The sequence below is a fragment of the Heteronotia binoei genome, chromosome 15, assembly GCF_032191835.1.
Source record: "Heteronotia binoei isolate CCM8104 ecotype False Entrance Well chromosome 15, APGP_CSIRO_Hbin_v1, whole genome shotgun sequence".
NCBI lineage: Eukaryota > Metazoa > Chordata > Lepidosauria > Squamata > Gekkonidae > Heteronotia > Heteronotia binoei.
This window is the reverse complement of record NC_083237.1, coordinates 9211515-9230461: the sequence shown is the minus strand read 5'-3', so window position 1 is coordinate 9230461 and position 18947 is coordinate 9211515. Positions and strand designations below refer to the sequence as shown.

Genomic DNA, 18947 nt, shown 5'->3' with positions numbered 1-18947 from the left:
CAGCGCAGCAGCGTCGCCCGCTCCGCTCCGCCTCTGAGGTGAAATCAGAGAAGGGGAGGGTGGAGGCAGGCCAGGAGCGTGGCGAGCCGTGAGTCTGGGTCCTAGAAGGACCCAGATTCACGGCTTGCCACGCTCCTGGCCTGCCTCCACCTTTCCCTTCTCTGATTTTACCTCAGAGGCGGAGCGGGCAATGCCGCTGCATTGCTGTCGCCTCTTCTCCACTTCTCCGTTTCCCCCCCTCCCCCAGCTCCCATTTTTTTGGGGAGCGGGGGAAGAGGCTGGAAATCCTGGGGTCTCCCGCCAGGGCGGGAGGGTTGGGAAGCCTAGCAGTAAGAGAGAGAGAAAGGCAAAAACATCCTTCATACAATAGCACCTCAAAAATAATGTATGCACACTGCCTGGCCTAAAAAGGACAGACAGAATAGATGCCAGCCAGAGAAATACCTGGCTTTTTTTTAAAGGTGAGTCAGAAGTCATTGACTGACTAATGACTCCTTCACCCTAAAGAGATAGGTCTCGCCATCTCTAACTAATCTCATCATGTGTAAGCCTTGTTTCACCACCACACCTATTTCCCCTAATTAGCCCTTTTCACTCAACCTGGTAGTTTTCCCGCCTGGTAACTCAAAGGGTAATCAAGAAACATTAACACCCTTAGTTGACCCTCAAGTAAACTTATCAAGGGTTTTGCCCAGATCATTGTATACCCCTGGAAAAGTGATCAAGTTATTGTTTGGGGGGACAAACATGTTAGATTGCCCCAGGGAACTGATTTCCCATACTTGCAAGCACTTTGCACCATAGCAGTGTGTGTGTATTCTTGACCACATTCCCATTCCCTGGATTCTCTCCTCTCTCCTCTCCTCTCCTCTCCTCTCCTCATAAAATGCTAGCCATTTCACTGCTGCTTCCCAGACCTCTGCAAGATTGGTAAATATTCCCTTTCCATAAAAAGCTTTCCCATTTCCACCCTGCCTTTCATTTAGCTAGCTTGCATATTTTAAGTGTGTTTGTATGTCCTGGCTTTTTATTATTATGTTTTAATAAAAACCTTTCTGGTTGAACTTCTGCCTGGTTTATTTGAGAGTTCTCTTAAAGGGGGAAAACCATGGCATACATTGGTGGAGATCCCAGTTACTTGTCAATTGTTCTGTCTCCTTAAACTAATTCCCCCAGTTAAATAAGAGACTGCCTCTTTGGGTAACACATGTGCCTATTTGTTTTGCCCTTATAACTCAGAGTAATGCAAATCTACTGCATCATCTCAACCAAATAAAGAATTCACTTTCCAAACGTGTAGTCTTGAACCTTCTAACTTGTCACCAAGGTGTTAGCTGCACTCTCAATCTCTTACCAGACAGCTGAAGACATGGTACTCTGGCTGAACCTCCTCCTTTTCTTTGCAACTCCCTGGGGTACATTTTCTTTGAAGTTACTACTGGGGTGACATACTTTTCTGCACAGGGTTCTCCCAGTTCTTGTTTTGTCTTTCATTTACAGGCTGCCTGTCAGAGGTTCAAATTGTAGAAACTGGAGGAAAAGTTGTAGCTCCTGGAGGCTCCCTTAAACTCTTCTGCAAGGCTTCTGGATACAACTTTGCTGCTTATGGAATAAACTGGATGTGTGGGGCTCCAGGTAAAACTCTAGAGTGGGTGGCTGGAATTATCCCTGATGGAAGGGACATACAATACAACACCAAGGTTCAGGGCCAATTTGTCATCTCTAAAGATAATTCCCAAAGTTTAGCCTATCTACAAATGAAAACCTTGAAACTTGAAGATACTGCTTTCTATTACTGTACAAGAGATCATGGAGGCCCACAATAGTACAGTTCCATCCAAGAAAGAAAAACCCATTGAAAATGAGGAACTGGCTAGATTCAGTCCATTAACTGAGGCCGTTTTCCCACTGAGCTTACCTCGGAGCGACGTCCCTCTTCACCGCGCAGCATCTGCACGGATTTCCCACCAACTGCTCCGAGGCTGCTCCGAGTAACCAAGTATAGTCGTGGCTTTTGCGTCGCTAACGTAAACTGGTTTTTAGTGGTTTCCATTTGCAACGCAAAAGGTTGGGAACTTCCTGGTTCCTCGGAGCAGCCTCGGAGCAGTTGGTGGGAAATCCGCGCAGATGCTGCGTGGTGAAGAGGGACGTCGCTCCAAGGTAAGCTCAGTGGTAAAACAGCCTGAGACTAAAACTTAACACAAAAGAACTAGGCTGATTTTTTTTTATGTGAGTGTGTGACTGAGGATGCTTAAAACACCATATGGTGACAGCCAATTTGGTGTAGTGGTTAAGTGCGCAGACTCTAATCTAGGTGAACCGGGTTTGATTCTTCACTCCTCGAAACGCACTTGTTGGATGACCTAAGGTCAGTCACAGTTCTTGCAGAGGTGTTCCGTCAAGAACAGTTCTCTGAGAATGCTCTCAGCCCCACGTACCTCACAAAGTGTATGTTGTGGAGAGAAGAAGATTTGGATTTATATCCCGCCCTATACTCTGAATCTCAGAGTCTCAGAGCGGTCACAATCTCCTCTACCTTCCCCCCCACAACAAACACCCTGTGAGGTAGGTGGGGCTGAGAGTAGTTTTACAGCAGCTGCCCTTTCAAGGACAGGAAGGGAATGAGATTGTAAACTGCTCTGAGACTGAATGAAGGGCAGGATATAAACCCAATTTCCTCCTCCTCCTCCTCCTAAATCCAATTAAATCAACAGTTTTAGGACAGAGCACTATTATTATTGCTCCACATGTGTGTCGGTACAATCCAATCTATCAATACACCCCAAGAAAATGCAACAAGTATATGGCCGAGGTCAGACGCACATAAACTGATGAGATGGGCATGGATGAAAGCCAGATTCATGTCGGATTTTATGCGGTTGTCCAAACATCAGCATCTGGCCATGGTTGTTGCCTTGTTCATGTCCCGAACTGCCACGACTGAGACGCGGACTTTTTTGATAATACATTAAATCCGGAATAAGAATGCTTCCGACAACTCCCACACGTACTTTCTATGTTTGAACGCTCCATTGTAACCGACTCGTTGCAAGCACACATCTGCTTTCCTGTGAGAGTCCAAATGATATCATTGCGCCAGCAATGGTTGACTCAGCCTTCCAACCTTCCGAGGTCGGTGAAATGAGTACCCAGCTTGCGGGGGGGGGGGGGAAGTGTAATGACTGGGGAAGGCAATGGCAAACCACCCCGTAAAAGGTCTGCCGTGAAAGCTTTGTGAAAGCAGAGTCACCCCAGAATCGAAAACGACTGGTGCTTTCACAGGGGACCTTTCTTAAATGGGGGGGGGGGGCAGATCGCCCACCTTTGCTGTCTCCCTGCCAGGGGAGGAAGATGACCCACCTTTGCCATCTCCCCACCAGGCAGAGAGACAGCAAAGAGAATTGCCGTGCTCCCCCCCCCCCATTTAAACACCATGGCAAGGTGTTTAAATAGGGGGGGAGGAAGATCCCCCACCTTTGCTGTCTCCCCGCCAGGCAGAGAGACAGCAAAGATAACTCCTGGGTTTCCCCTTCCTTTCCGGGTGTTTAAATGGGGGGGGGGGTGCAGATTGCCCACCTTTTCTGGCACCGTTTTAAAAAAAAAAGCCAAGCATGATATCCCACGGTACGGCGCTTGCGCGAGTGTGGAATGCCATCTCAAAAAATGAGGTCCAATTGAGAGCTCTGATCAACCAACGACGGGACCAATGCTGCTTAGAACTGAAGGATGGAGGGATGTCTGATCAGGAAATTTGTTGTAAAAAAGCTGCGGGGTATAATAGCGATGGGTTAGGGATAGATTTAATGGTGAGTGTGACTGCAGCCTATGAATAGCAAACGGTGCATTCAGCTTAGGAGAGTATGATACCTGCTTAGTCCTTAATATCTTTAATTTATCATGTTGAATTTTACCAATAAATTCAGATTCCTTCTTTATGCCACAGAAGATCACTTGGGCTACTTGCCCTCTCTCAGACTAACCTCCTTCTCTCTCAGAATAATGTTGTGCAACACTAGCAGTCTGTGCCATGGATTCCATGACATAATAGCATGTCTCTGAATTGGGAGGGGCCACAGTGGGAAGCTTCTAGTGTCCTGGCCCCACTGGTGGACCGCCTAATGGCACTTGTGTGTTTTGTTTTGTTTTTTTTGTCACTGTGTGACACAGAGTGTTAGACTGGATGGGCCATTGGTCTGATCCAAAATGGCTTCTCTTATGTTCTTATGTGACACAGAGTGCTGGACTGGATGGGCCACTGGCCTGATCCAACATGGCTTTTCTTATGTTCTTATGTGACACAGAGTGTTGGACTGGATGGGCCATTGGCCTGATCCAACAGGGCTTCTCTTATGTTCTTATGTGACACAGAGTGTTGGACTGGGTGGGCCATTGGCCTGATCCAACATGGCTTCTCTTATGTTCTTATGTGACACAGAGTGTTAGACTGGATGGGCCATTGGTCTGATCCAACATGGCTTCTCTTATGTTCTTAATTCAGCTGGGTTTAATTTTTCCCCTTTTCCATACCCAGGAAAAATTAATCTTTTGTATTTTGTCCCAACCCTGTAGCTGAAGCCAAAAGGCATTTCCAAATCATGCTTGCATGCTGCTTTGCCTATTTGATTGCGTTGAGTTCTGGCTCCCTTGCCTGCCTTATTTATTTATTTAAACCATTTTTGTGCTACCTTTCCACTAAGTGGTGCATATAAAACAATATAAGGTCCACTAAGTGGTGCACATAAAACAAAACATTTAAAAAATTGCAAGCAACTTTTAAAATCATGAAATAATTCGATAAAAAACATATAAGAACCAGAACCTGGGAGAATGGCCAATAACCATTATTGAGGATATGCCAAACAAAACAAAAAAGTTTTCTCCCACTGATGGAAGAGATTGATAGATGGAGACATTACTTATGCCTAAGTTTCAATGTTCCCTTCAAGCTTACTTATGAGCATCTTTTATTTGTCCCTGAGTTATTTGTACACATGTCATCTCCTCAAGCCAGGTGTAAAGCTTAAGACTGCTGTAGAGCAGTACAACAGGAGGAAGAATTACCCAGAGTTAACTAGGATTTGATTGGAATGGAAGCCATATTCACATGAGTCCAGGTCTAACACATAGTTTGGTATAGTGGTGTAGACCCAGTTTGGTGTAGTGGTTAAGTGTGTGGACTCTGATCTGAGAGAGCCAGATTTGATTCCCCACACCTCCACATGCACCTGTTGGTGTGACCTTGGGTCAGTCATAACTCTCAGAGCTGTCCTCTCGAGAGCATATGAACTTATGAACGTATGAAGCTGCCTTATACTGAATCAGACCCTAGGTCCATCAAAGTCCGTATTGTCTACTCAGACTGGCAGCGGCTCTCCAGGGTCTCAAGCTGAGGTTTTTCACACCTGTTTGCCTGGACCCTTATAGCTGGAGATGTCGGGGACTGAACCTGGGACCTTCTGCTTACCAAGCAGATGCTCTACCACTGAGCCACCATCCCTCCCCAGATTCAGCAGATCTGAAAAGAGCTCTCTCACCTCACGGGGTGTCTGTTGTGGGGTGGGGAAGGGAAAAGAGACTGTAAGCCACTTGGCGACTCTGAGTGAAGGGTGGGATGAAGATATTGGATTTATATCCCGCCCTCCACTCCAAAGAGTCTCAGAGAGGCTCACAATCTCCTTTACCTTCCTCCCCCACAACAGACACCCTGTGAGGTGGGTGGGGCTGGAGAGGGCTCTCACAGCAGCTGCCCTTTCAAGGACAACTTCTGCCAGAGCTATGGCTGGCCCAAGACCATGCTAGCAGGTGCAAGTGGAGGAGTGGGGAATCAAACCCGGTTCTCCCAGATAAGAGTCCGCACACTTAACCACTACACCAAACTGGCTCTCCAATCTCTTTTCAATACAAATCCAATCTCTTTTCTCTCTCTTCATAGTAGCAAGGAATTCTACTTTCTGTAGAACCCAACTCAAGACAAGAGACCATTTTAAACTTAACATTCTGGAAGGATTACATTGAACTTTATGGAGCACCTTTGGCAAAGACCTATTATACAGGATCATATTATTGTGTTCCTATGGAACACAACCACAACACTGATCTGTAAAAAAAAAATACAACCGATGGAACCACTAGCAGCAAACCTCTGCAGAGGTAATTATCTACACATGTAATTAATTTTATTACTGTCATTTGCTCACTTGGTCGAAGTTGCAGCGAATTTTCAGGAGGTACTAGAAATCACTCAATAAACAAAGGCTGAAACTGGTTATAAGACACTGCCTTCATAATTGAATGCCAGTGCTCTCTCCATTTGATCTCTTGTATTCTTTAATTTAATAATGCAGACTTGACAAAGGACTTTGTGGAACCTCAGCAAACAATCCAAGCACACTTTAATGCAACAGTGCTGATGGTTGACCTACCGTATTTCCCTTTCTGAAGTATATCAGTACAAGCAACTGGCTTTCCAGGTTTTGGAGTGTCTGTGTTAGAGGAGTGTTCATGCCAGGATGGAGAGGCTAGAGTTGTCGCTTGTTCTGCTGTCTTTCATGGTGTGTGAAGTAGATACAATCATGTGCCCTGAGAATGATCCAGTCCCTGTTCCACATGAATGGTATCACCCAGGAGACCTCCTTGTTGGTGGGATTGCTTCTCAAATTTCTTATGACCTTCACATGGTTGAATTCAAAGGACAGCCTTCAAAGACTTTGTTTGAGGTTCCACAGTAAGGATCCCCCCCCCCCTTCTGAATCATGTGAACTTGGCTAGGTAGCACATCAAGATACCGTCTTCTAGATTGAAGAATGTTTTTTAAAAGTAGGCTTCAGTGCACCCCACCATTCCTCTTTTTCAACCACTTTCTTAATCTTGTGCATTTTGTTCTGTTTGCTGTATGCATGAGTTTTGTTTTACAATAGCGTATGCTCCCATAATTTTAGATATTGAGTGTGGAAAAGATTGATTATACTTCAATGGCACCCGACTTGCATGTAACTAGTTGGAAGCAAATTTACAAAGGTGTAAAAAAAAAAAATCTTCCCAAAATAAGGTAAGCAGCAAAGTCTTTAAAAATTAGACATGGGGGAAATATGCAAACAAAAGGCTGGAAAAAAGTATTATCTTATAGCATCATGAATGGGCAATCAGATTTTTAACAAATATAAGAGGACCATTTTAAATCACTGATTAATATGGAAAAAGTGGATGTCTGAATGTGGAATGGAAAGAGGAGAAGAAGAAGAAGATGATGATGATATTGGATTTATATCCCGCCCTCCACTCTGAAGAGTCTCAGAGTGGCTCACAATCTCCCTTACCTTCCTCCCCCACAATAGACACCCTGTGAGGTGGGTGGGGCTGGAAAGGGCTCTCACAGCAGCTTCCCTTTCAAGGACAACCTCTACCAGAGCTATGGTTGACCCAAGGCCATGCTAGCAGGTGCAAGTGGAGGAGTGGGGAATCACACCCAGTTCTCCCAGATAAGAGTCCACACACTTCACCACTACACCAAACTGGCTCTCCAATGTGAGTCCAAATGATCCCTTTCAAAGCTAGTTGTGTTTTGAAATTATATTTTAAAGTGACAGTATTGTACATTATTGTAACGGATTCAACATCCCATAATACATTTAGATTACCCGCCCCCCAGACCCGCTACAGGCATTATTATTCATTTTGTGTGTTAATGTTGCCATAATATTTGATTGTTTACCACCTTGAGGGCCCTGTATCGAGTGGGAAAATGGCATTAACATTATTTGAATAAATAAATAATTCTGTAAACTATAGTGTAACACATCAGTTCTTGCATTATGGAATAACGATGAATAACTAGCGCTATATTTAGCGGTTGTTCTCTTCATTATGTAACTACGTCCTTAAATACCTGAACTGAAGATGTTGGCAGAAGAAACTGAGAATCTGAGGTTATTTCTTTTTTTAAAAAATCCAATATATTCAGCTGCCTCCCTTCTTTAGAAAAAATGACAAAGTTAATTAAAATATATATATTTAAAAACCCCACAACTAATTAGCTTTCACAAATTAGAGAACTGAAGTCAGCTTAGTTGACAGGAATACGGGAAAATGGTACTTTGAAAACACACAAAAAAAATTATTTTGTGCTTCTTTTAAAAAATCACATCTAAAACTATAAAGGAATGCTAGGAAGAGCTGTAAGGGTATCAATATTCTTTTGAGAACCGCAGTTGGTTCTACTGTGACATGTTGCAAACATACTGTTGAGTTGTCATATAACACAAGATTTCATTCTTTTCAAGACTGGTGACAAAGTTTTATCAGCACACCCTGGCCTTGGCATTTGCTGTTCATGAGATCAACGAGAATCCCAGCATCTTACCCAATGCCACCCTCGGTTTCCACATCTCTGATAGCTATCATGATGCAAAGATGACTTACCGTACCACCTTGGATCTGCTCTTCAAATCAAAACGATTTGTCCCTAATTACAAATGTGATACTAAAAGAAATGTGATCGCCATCATTGGAGGACTCAGTGCTGATGTTTCCTTCCATATGGCTGATATCTTAGCATTGTACAAAATTCCACAGGTAAGTCTGAGTGATTTCGCAAATTGCATTCCTCTGTTTCTACACATCATTGTATATTTAAGGAACTGTGAGAATTATGAGTAATAAGAAAGGCAGTTTGGTGTAGTGGTTAAGTGTGCGGACTCTTATGTGGGAGAACTGGGTTTGATTCCCCGCTCCTCCACTTGCACCTGCTGGAATGGCCTTGGGTCAGTCATAGCTATTGCAGGACTTGTCCTTGAAAGGGCAGCTTCTGTGAGAGTCCTCTCAGCCCCACCCACTACACAGGGTGTCTGTTGTGGGGGGGAATATATAAGAGATTGTAAGCAGCTCTGAGTCTCTGATTCAGAGAGAAGTGCGGGGTATAAATCCGCAGTCTTCTTCTTCTAATAGGAAGGGAAATAAACTAAACTTAGCAGGGCAAAATCAAATTTGCCTACAGCTCTCGCCTTGTAGAATGGTCTGCCTGAACGCATTAGGAAGACTCCAATCGCCTGACTCATCTGACTCAGAAAAACTTAAGGAGAGCTTTAAACAAAATACAAAGGCAAGACTATAGACTATACTATAGTGTGCTGCCTGTTTGACAATCATGGTTGCAGGTTACTTAATTAGAGAATACTGGACATTTATATATCCAGTATTTTTTTTCAGATTATTTACTTCACAGAAAAGGAAAATACTGGACCCATCCAGTTCAAAATCAGACACCTGGCAGCCAGCAGAGTTTCTTACCTTCCTAATATTACATTTCATAAACTTAGAATGGATTTCACATCCATCCTCTGCCAACAACCATGTTCATGGGATGTGATACCCAAAAACCTATTCATCATCACCTGTGTCCTTGCATAGCCCCAGAAGTGGTGACCCTTTTTCCTGGAACTTAGACCTAAATTTCTTGTAGCAGTCTTAGCCAGTCTTGACTTGGGTCCAGCCGTGGAGAAAATTATTATTACTTCCTTCAAGCTGATGTTGATGCATATCACATGCTTTCATTATTTGCATTGGCTTCTATGAAAATTAAGTTAAAGTCATGCTAGGGACCTAACTGGTTGCAGTTTAACTGACTTTGGTCATATGCCTGGCTTTTTTTTTGTAGTAGGAACTCCTTTGCATATTAGGCCACACAACCCTGATGTAGCCAATCCTCCAAGAGCTTACGGTAGGTCCTGTAAGAAGAACCCTGTATAAATTCTCTTCCCTTTATAAATTCTGTAGCTGTGGGCTTAGATAACTTTGGCTTCCACGATATAGGAAATAGCTATACCTGAAAGAACAGGAAAAAAAAGACGGGAGACTGGCCAATAAAAAACAGCTTTGATCAATATCCATGTCAATTAATCCATACTTTCATTTTAGCTTGCATATAGCCCACTTGCCCTTGAGCAAACAGAAGTTCCCTGCTTGTTCCACACAGTCCCCAATGAGGCTCACCAGAATATGGGGATTATTTGGTTGCTTGTCCAATTCCAGTGGACATGGGTTGGGCTTTTTGCTGCGGATGAAGACAGTGGAGAACATTTCCTGATGACTTTGGAGCCATTGCTTTCCCAAAATGGGATCTGCTTAGCCTTCACAAAAAGAATCCCAACACAATCCAAATGGGACACGTTTGGTGACATGTATAAATTAATCTCTGGTATATATCAACCTTTGACAGACAGCAAAGCCAATACTTTAATTCTCTATGGTGGGGCTGAAACCATGGTAACACTGAACACATTGATGTTTTTGGGAACTGTTGGATATACGGAAAAAGTAGTTTTGAGGAAAGTGTGGATTCTGGCATCCCAAGTTGATTTTACATTATCGGGCTTTCAAACAGGCTTGAATTTTGACTTCTTTCAAGGTGCCCTTTCCTTCACAATTCACTCTCATGAGGTTCTTGGGTTTCAGAAATTTTGTCACATCATAAAGCCTAACTGGACAGAAAGAGACGGTTTTATCAAGGATTTTTGGCAGCAAGCATTTGACTGTCAGCTTCCAAATCCCCAGGATCCAAGGAAAGACACTGGAACATGTACTGGGGAAGAGAATTTGGAGAGCCTCCCTGGACCTGTTTTTGAAATCCACATGACCGGCCACAGCTACAGTATCTACAGTGCAGTCCATGCAGTGGCACATGCGCTGCATGTCTTGTCCACATCTATATCTAATCATAGAGCAATTGTAGGTGGCAAAACAATCCAGCTGCAAGATCTCCAGCCATGGCAGGTGATGTTTCCACCATAATTTTTTTTATTTTGATTATTAAGAATGTAAGAACATAAGAGAAGCCATGTTGGATCAGGCCAATGGCCCATCCAGTCCAACATTCTGTGTCACATAAGAGAAGCCATGTTGGATCAGGCCAATGGCTCATCCAGTCCAACACTCTGTGTCACATAAGAACATCAGAGAAGTCATGTTGGATCAGGCCAATGGTCCATCCAGTCCAACACTGTGTGTCACACAGTGGCCCAAAAATTATATATATATATATATATTTACACACACACACATATATATATTACAAAGTGAATTAAAATATACACACTGTGGCTAATAGCCACTGATGGACCTCTGCTCCATATTTTTATCTAACCCCCTCTTGAAGCTGGCTATGCTTGTAGCTATGACAGTACACGATGAGGCACATTTCAAATTCACTGTTCTCACCTAACTGAAAAAGTATGATTTTCCAATTGTATAGTCAAAGGGATTCTTATGTAGACTTGGAACTTTTTCTTCTTGCAGCAGCTATTATTGCTCACAACAGATGAAGGAGGGGTAATTTTACCTAATTCTTCCCTCTCACGGTATCATCCACACTTTAGCACCAAAGATGTTCCTCAGAGTCCACTGACCTAAAGACTCACAATTTCATGAGGTGCAGAAGACTGCAGTTGGAGAAGGGAGATTGAAAAGTAGCTATTTGTACAGTGTAATTCTGAGTGTGCTTCTTAGGATCCAGTTTGAGAAGTATGCCTTCGAAGTATGCTACCACAATTGATCAGCTTCAGATATATTTTGTTTAATGCAAGTCAATTAGATTTTGGTAACCAATTGGGTAAAACTGTTCCCCTTCTTCTGAAAACGTGGGAAATATTTGGACTTGTCCACATGAAGGACAAGTATAGCTTCCGACTTCAAGGTGGGTTTCTTTTGGAAAGCAACTGACTTCCAGAATATGAAGATGTGTTGAGAAGGAAATAGCAGCACTACCCCAAAACACCAGGAATTTCCAAAAACAGACCTGCAAACCCTTCAATTTGTAGCTAAGGGCCAAGCCATTGACATGTTCAGGCCAGCCAACAGAAGGTCAGTTTGGAGCAACTTTGTAAGACTTCTCTGCCTCCTGGGTGCACACGCTTTGCTCCAAGCAGTGCTGTAACACTTGGTCAGGTGGTACCATGTCTTACCTACTTACTGCAAAAGAGAGAAAAAGAAATAAATAGACTATAAGGGATTTTTAAAATGTCTGTGAGTTAGCAGCACTGAGTGTATGAAAGGGAACTAGCATTGCAAGAGGATATGAATTAGATATATTGTCAAAAGTGGATGTTGTACAGGGATGGTTTTGGGCCTGATTGCCATGGACAGAGCTTCAGGAATAAAAAGGGATTCCAGAGCAGACAGGGGGAGTGAGAAGAAAAAGATGAAGAAGAAGACATTGGATTTATATCCTGCCCTCCATTCCGAAGCGTCTCAGAGCAGCTCACAATCTCCTTTACCTTCCTCCCCCACAACAGACACTGTGTGAGGTGGGTGGGGCTGAAGAGGGCTCTCATAGCAGCTGCCCTTTCAAGGACAACCTCTGCCAGAGCTATGGCTGACCCAAGGCCATGCTAGCAGGTGCAAGTGGAGGAGTGGGGAATCAAACCCGGTTCTTCCAGATAAGAGTCCACACCCTTAACCACTACACCAAACTACACCAAGCTGACTGAGTAAGACTAAAGGGATGCAAAGAAGGGAGAAAGCAGAACCTAAAGCAGGAGATTTGGCCTGGGGTGACATGATGGTACCAAACTGGGACAAGCTTGATAGAACTGCACCAAGGCAGAGGTACCTGAGACTTTGAAAGGATTCATTGCTGAATCCAATAAAGAGGTAATTAAGAAACACCATTGTATCTGGTAACCCTCTGCCGTTTATGGAAGTCAGTTACGATGTCCCCTTGACCCCACAGGAGCACACCGATGGAGTATAGGATACTCATCCTTTTGATGGGTGGCCAGGCTCAATTTCCTGGATATAAGTAGTTAACAAGTAGTTAAAATGCCTTCATTTTACATTGGACTAACAGATACGTCGACACAAATATGGTGTCATATGTCGTACTTGTCCCTTGACATTATATAACATTCTTTAAATTTGCCGCACTATGTATTCCGTGGGCAAACTGTCATTACTTTGGACTGGACTACTTTTACATTGCTTCAGATTTTCTCAATCGAACTTTAATAATCCAACTTCAACATGTGCTCAATTGCCCCCCCCCTTTTTTAAATATATTTTTGTTGCTTTTTTAAAGAGCTCTTTTCTATCATTTAAATTTCAGTAACAGTTTCCGCCAAATGTTCAATGTGTACAAGAGAACTGATTAATTCTTATACTGGGTTTCTTTTTTCAACCAGCTCCATTGGTTTCTTCAAGATGTTTCATTTAACAACTCTGTAGGAGAAACAATGTCCTTTAATAAGGACAGGGAAATGGGAACTGGATTTGATATAACAAACCTGATTGTATTCCCAAACAAATCCATCCACAAGAGGAAAGTTGGAAGGGTGGATGCTTATGAAAGAGAATTCACCATTCAGCAGGATATGATTGAATGGCACAGAAGTTTTAACCAGGTATAAACTCCAGGGCATTCCACAGGACTGTGGAAAATGGTGCTGAGTTGTTGTTGTTATTGTTTTAATAATATCTGCCATGTCAAAACTCATATCTGCCATAATTCAAAAATACTAGCAGAGTAGTTCTTGGAGAATGTTGCTTATTATTCCACCAACTCACAATGTAAGAGCATGGCTCATTTGGATCAAACCACTTGTCCACCCAATCCAGCAGACTGCAGCCAACCAGTTGTACTGAAGGGCCAAACCAACAGGGCATAAAGGTCAATGCAGAACTTGTCCCTGCCTCCCAGCAGTGATATTCAGAGATTTCTTGCCACTGTAGATGGAGGGTTCCTTCAGTTTCAATGGCTAATAGCCCTTGAAAGCTTTCTCTTTCATGAATCTATCTACAGTATGTCCTAATTTGTAAAATGTGCTTACCCCATCCATGCTGTATTATCTGCTTGTTTTAATAGTTTTAATTGTTTTATTGTTGGATTTTAATTGTTCTATTATGTTATAATCTGCCTTGAGCCCGTTATGGGAAAGGGCAGACGACACATCCACAAAATAAATAAAATAAATAAAAATTGCCTAGCCCACTTTGAAAATCATCTGTTCTCATAGCCATCACTACTGCCACAGACAGTAAATTCCACAGTTTAATAATTAAGTTGAGTAAATAAATGTTTCCTTTAGTCTCTCTGTCCTGAACCTATTTCTCAACTTCTCTAGATACCCTCAAGTTTTAGTATTATGGGAGGGGTCTCCCATAATAGCTCCTTCTATCTACTTTCACTTCATGCATCATTTTATCAACCTCTGTCCTTTAACCGTATTTTCTCCCCTCAACCATATTGTGTCTCCTTATTTCTTCTGCACTGAAAAGTCCCAGCTTTTCATCAAAGGCAAAGCGTTCCAGCAACCTAATCATCTCGGTCCTCATTGATTTTAGGTCGGCATTTGATAGAATTTCTAAAAATATATTGCATGATAAATTAAAGCCTCTTTTATTGATAGACACTTTTTGTTTTTGATTTAAGCCTTATATTAAAAATCTACCATTCCATCAGTCATTATAAGAGTGGATGTTTTATTTTCAATTCCTGTCCTTGTAATTCCTAGCTGGAGTTCAACCTTTTCACTGTTGCTGTACACTGCTACATTATTTTATTGAGCTGTCCACTACAACTCGAAAATGTCTTTCAATCTCAGTCTCAGCCAGTTCAAACCACATGGACATATATTTGCAATCAGGACTTATTGTTCCAATATACCTAACCTTACACATATAGAACTGCTGATTGTGCTGTATTTTTCATGACTTTGTTAACATGTGATAAGTTTGTGAGGGAGAAAGATTTTGAGGTTCACAGCTGGACGATACTTGTCCAAGCCTCTTTTTTGTATGGAATGAATAACTGGATTGAATTGCCCAGTTGTGTTCTTTCATCTCCAAACTTTCCTCATCCAAGCAAGAAGCAGGGGGGGAAAAATAAGGTTTCAGTTACATGCAATGAATAATGAATGTTTCTGTTCTTTGGATAGGTGGTTCCTGTTTCTGTGTGCAATGACCACTGTCACCCTGGTTATCAGAAGGAAAAGAAGGAAGGAGAGAAATTCTGCTGCTACGTTTGTGCTCCATGTCCTGAAGGAAAGATTTCAAGCCAAAAGGGTAGGTGACGTAGGTCATCTTTCCCCCAGCCTCTGAGGTGAAGTGGAATGGCCATTTTGGAAAGAAATTTCATAATTTTCTAACCCAATTGACAATGGTGATCTGTCAAAGATGAGAATTTCTTGCACAGAGAGAGATCTAACTTGTCACTGTTGATAACTCACACATTTGACAGTAGATCATACAAAGGCGTGGCTTTGCCCATTGGGTCGCAAAGAGTCGGACTCGACTGTGCAACTGAACGACAACAACATGCAAAGGATTAGAAATTAAGCGAAATTCAAGATTTCTAAACTGACTTTTACTTTATTTCTAATAGATCGGTTAACAAGGTACCCAAACGACAAGTCCAAATTTATTACTGTCCATGGATTCTAGATGGCAATGTTTGGACAGAAATGTCTGGATACATCTTTTTACATTATGGTTCCTCTTTGTGTTTTTTAGACACGGTTGAATGTATCAAATGCCCAGAAGATCAATATCCAAGCAAGACCCAAGAGGCATGCATTTACAAAGTTATACATTTCCTCTCTTTTGATGAACCTTTAGGGATCATTTTAGCCTCAGTGGCTGGTACTTGTTCCTTGGTCACTGCCTTAGTGCTGGGAATTTTTATTAAACACAATAATACTCCCATAGTCAAAGCCAATAACCAGAATATCAGCAACCTTCTGCTCATCTCTCTCCTGCACTGCTTCCTCTGTCCTTTGCTCTTCATTGGGCGACCTAAGAAAGCAACCTGTTTCCTCCGACAATCGGCTTTTGGCATCATCTTCTCCATGGCTGTTTCCTGTGTATTGGCCAAGACCATCACTGTGATTGTGGCTTTTATAGCTACCAAGCCGGGGTCCAGCATGAGAAAGTTGTTGAGGAAAAGACTGACCAACTCCATTGTTGCTTCCTGCCCTTTGATTCAAGGAGTCATCTGTATGATATGGCTAGGAACCTCACCACCATTCCCATCTTTGGACATGCACTCTAGAAATGCAGAAATAGTGGCTGAATGTAATGAAAGCTCTAACGCTATGTTTTACGTTGTTCTCAGCTACATGGGACTTCTGTCCGCCATCAGCCTGTTTGTAGCTTTCTTAGCCAGAAAGTTGCCTAGCAGTTTTAACGAAGCCAAGTTTATCACCTTCAGTATGCTGATCTTTTGCAGTGTTTGGTTGTCTTTTGTCCCAACCTACCTGAGCGCCAAAGGGAAATACACGGTAGCTGTAGAGATTTTCTCAATCTTAACTTCCAGTGCTGGGTTACTGGTTTGTATCTTTTTTCCCAAATGCTACATTATTTTGATAAGGCCAGAGTTGAACAACAGGGAGCTTCTCAGAAGGTGAATGTAAAATATTGCTTGCACACGATAGCTCATACCTTGAATAAAACTCGGTTGGTCTTAAAGGTACCACTGGACTCTAACTTTATTCTATTGCTTCAGACTAACAAAGCTACTCACCTGGACCTGTTCCTATTATCTGTTGGGGTTAAAAACTACTATTTGCCTTTGGAATTTACATTTGCTGTACAAAGATGGAAACATAAAATACAAAGGCAGCAGGAGAGGAGGAAGACCCAATGTGAGATGGATTGGCTCCATGAAGGAAGCCACAGCTCTCAGTTTGCAAGACCTGAGCAAGGCTGTTAATAGTATGACATTTTGGAGGCCATTTAATTTATAGGGTCACCATGAATTCATAAGTCAGTATCTAATTGACATACACCTTCCAAGGATCAGAGGATGGTGAAAACTAGAGCGAGGTAGAGGACATTGTCTCCAGCCAATTCGTGAAGCCAATTCTCCAGCTGGGTTAAATTCTCACAATTTTAAATCTGTAACATTTCATTTTGCTATTGGATTGCTAGATCCAAATTGGAAAATTCCTGGAGATTTGAATGGTGGTATTTAGGAAGGATTCAATGTGACTTTATGATCCCATGTCCTGTGATGACATTTCCAGATCAAAGGTCAAGCAATGATACTTTGTGATATCACTTCCCAAATATACCCTTTCCTGTAAAATCAGACCAGACATTGGAAGAAATAGCCAAGGAGTCAGTAGATGAAAGGCTTGATACTGGAGGAAAGATTTTGGGAGGAAGGATTGAGGACCTTAAATTCAGGGATAGCTGAAAAGTTGTGCATGCATAATTCTTGTCCTGTTGTTCCCCATGGTTACACTAAAAACTCATTTTTCATTTTCCTAATTAATGGCACTTGCATGAAAAAGAAATGTAGGCTGTCAAAGATCTGTGCTGGTTTTTACCTGTGCTCAGGTAGGTTGGGACAAAGGACACCCAAACACTATATCTGATATGTAACTATCAGGGTATCTTCCTGTTTTAATCAGTTCCAAATTATCTGTCTTTTTTCACAGCCACAGAAGGTGCAAGAACATTTTACAGGCAATTTCTTGCAAAACTTCAGGAAAGGTCTTCAGATCTAATTCAGATCTTGTTGAATTTTAACTATATCCTCCTGGGTGTTTGTTACTCCTCCAAATTTGATATCATCAGCAAATTGTATGAGCAGCACTTCCAACTCTTCATTCAGATCATTGATAAAATGTTGGGGGGGAAATGGGCCCAAAGCAGAGCCCTGTGGCACCCCACTGGACACCACTCTCCAATCTGACAAAACTCCATTGACAACCACTCCTTGGGTACGGGCCTCTAACCATTTTCCTATCCACAGAACTGTCCTATAGTCCAGTCTACAGTCTTCCAGTTTGCCCATCAGAATGTCATAGAGAACCTTATCAAAGGCTTTACTGAAGTCCAGGTAAACCACAGCATTCCCACAATCCATTAAGGTTGTTACTTACCCCATCGGCCACCTCTGCCTTGTTGGTTAATATTAAGTCTAGTATGGCTGAGCCCCTAGTGTCTTCTTCCACCAATTGAGAAAGGAAGTTACCAGCCAAGCAGGTCAGGAAGTTGCATGTTTCTTGTTGCCTTGCCAAGCTTGTCTCCCAGCACACATTGGGGAAGTTGAAGTCACCCATAATTATAGGGTTCTGATGTCTGGCTACATTATTAATCTGTTCAAAGAGGGCAGCATCTAAATCCTTTTCCTGGTCAAGCGGTTTGTAGCAGACTCCAATCACAATAGCCTTTGTCCTTCCTCCCTTTATTTTTACCCATATACTTTCCACTGGACTATCAACCACATTCTCCAGAATTTCTTGACAATCAAGCCCCCTTCTCACATACAACACCACTCCATCTCCTCTCCTGCCCTTATGGTTTTTCTTCAACAACTTGTACCCATCCACTATCACATTCCAGTCATGAGAATCATCCTACCAAGGCTCAGTAATCTCTACTATATCATAACCCTCTGTTTGCAAGAGAAGCTCAAGCTCACCCTTCTTACTCCCCATACCACGCATTAGTATATAGGCACTTGTAGTCTCATACCCTTGACTTTGTTTGACCTGTCTTCCTCAGATGGTTCCCTGGTGATTGTTCTTCTACATTAAGATCCCCATGTTGATTGTCACCTTCCCCTTGTGTCATCAGTTTAAAGCTCTCCTGATAAGGTTCTGCAGGTTCTTTCCAAATATTTTATTCCCCCATTTTGAGAGGTGAAGGCCATCACTTGCTAGTAGGCCTTCTTTAAGAAAGCTTATCCCATGACCCCAGAATCCAAAGCGCTCCCTCTGGCATCACCATCGCAGCCAACTTATAATCGTAAGGAGCGCAATAACAAATCACAAGGAACAGCAAGAAAACCAAATTAATTTCTTGGTGTTAATTACCAAGTTTGGTGAAGTGGTTAAGTGTGCGGACTCTTATCTGGGAGAACCAGATTTGATTCCCCACTCCTCCACTTGCACTTGCTAGCATGGCCTTGGGTCAGCCATAGCTCTGGCAGAGGTTGTCCTTGAAAGGGCAGCTGC

At 42.5% G+C, this 18947-nt stretch overlaps 1 protein-coding gene across 1 annotated transcript; it reads left to right on the top strand.

The window, feature by feature from the left end:
* The first annotated feature begins 6509 nt into the window (after positions 1 to 6509).
* LOC132584668 (vomeronasal type-2 receptor 26-like) lies at positions 6510 to 16388 on the top strand. The gene is made up of 4 exons (XM_060256567.1): positions 6510 to 6724; positions 8280 to 8571; positions 14922 to 15048; positions 15496 to 16388. The coding sequence occupies exons 1-4, from the start codon at positions 6510 to 6512 to the stop codon at positions 16386 to 16388; spliced, it is 1527 nt and encodes a 508-aa protein (XP_060112550.1).
* Positions 16389 to 18947: the final 2559 nt, after the last annotated feature.

Coding starts and splice junctions, on each gene's coding strand:
- LOC132584668 (XM_060256567.1), top strand. CDS start 6,510: ATGGAGAGGCTAGAGTTGTCGCTTGTTCTGCTGTCTTTCATGGTGTGT. Junction 8,572..14,921: donor CATTGTACAAAATTCCACAG/GTAAGTCTGAGT, acceptor TTCTTTGGATAG/GTGGTTCCTGTTTCTGTGTG. Junction 15,049..15,495: donor AAAGATTTCAAGCCAAAAGG/GTAGGTGACGTA, acceptor TGTGTTTTTTAG/ACACGGTTGAATGTATCAAA.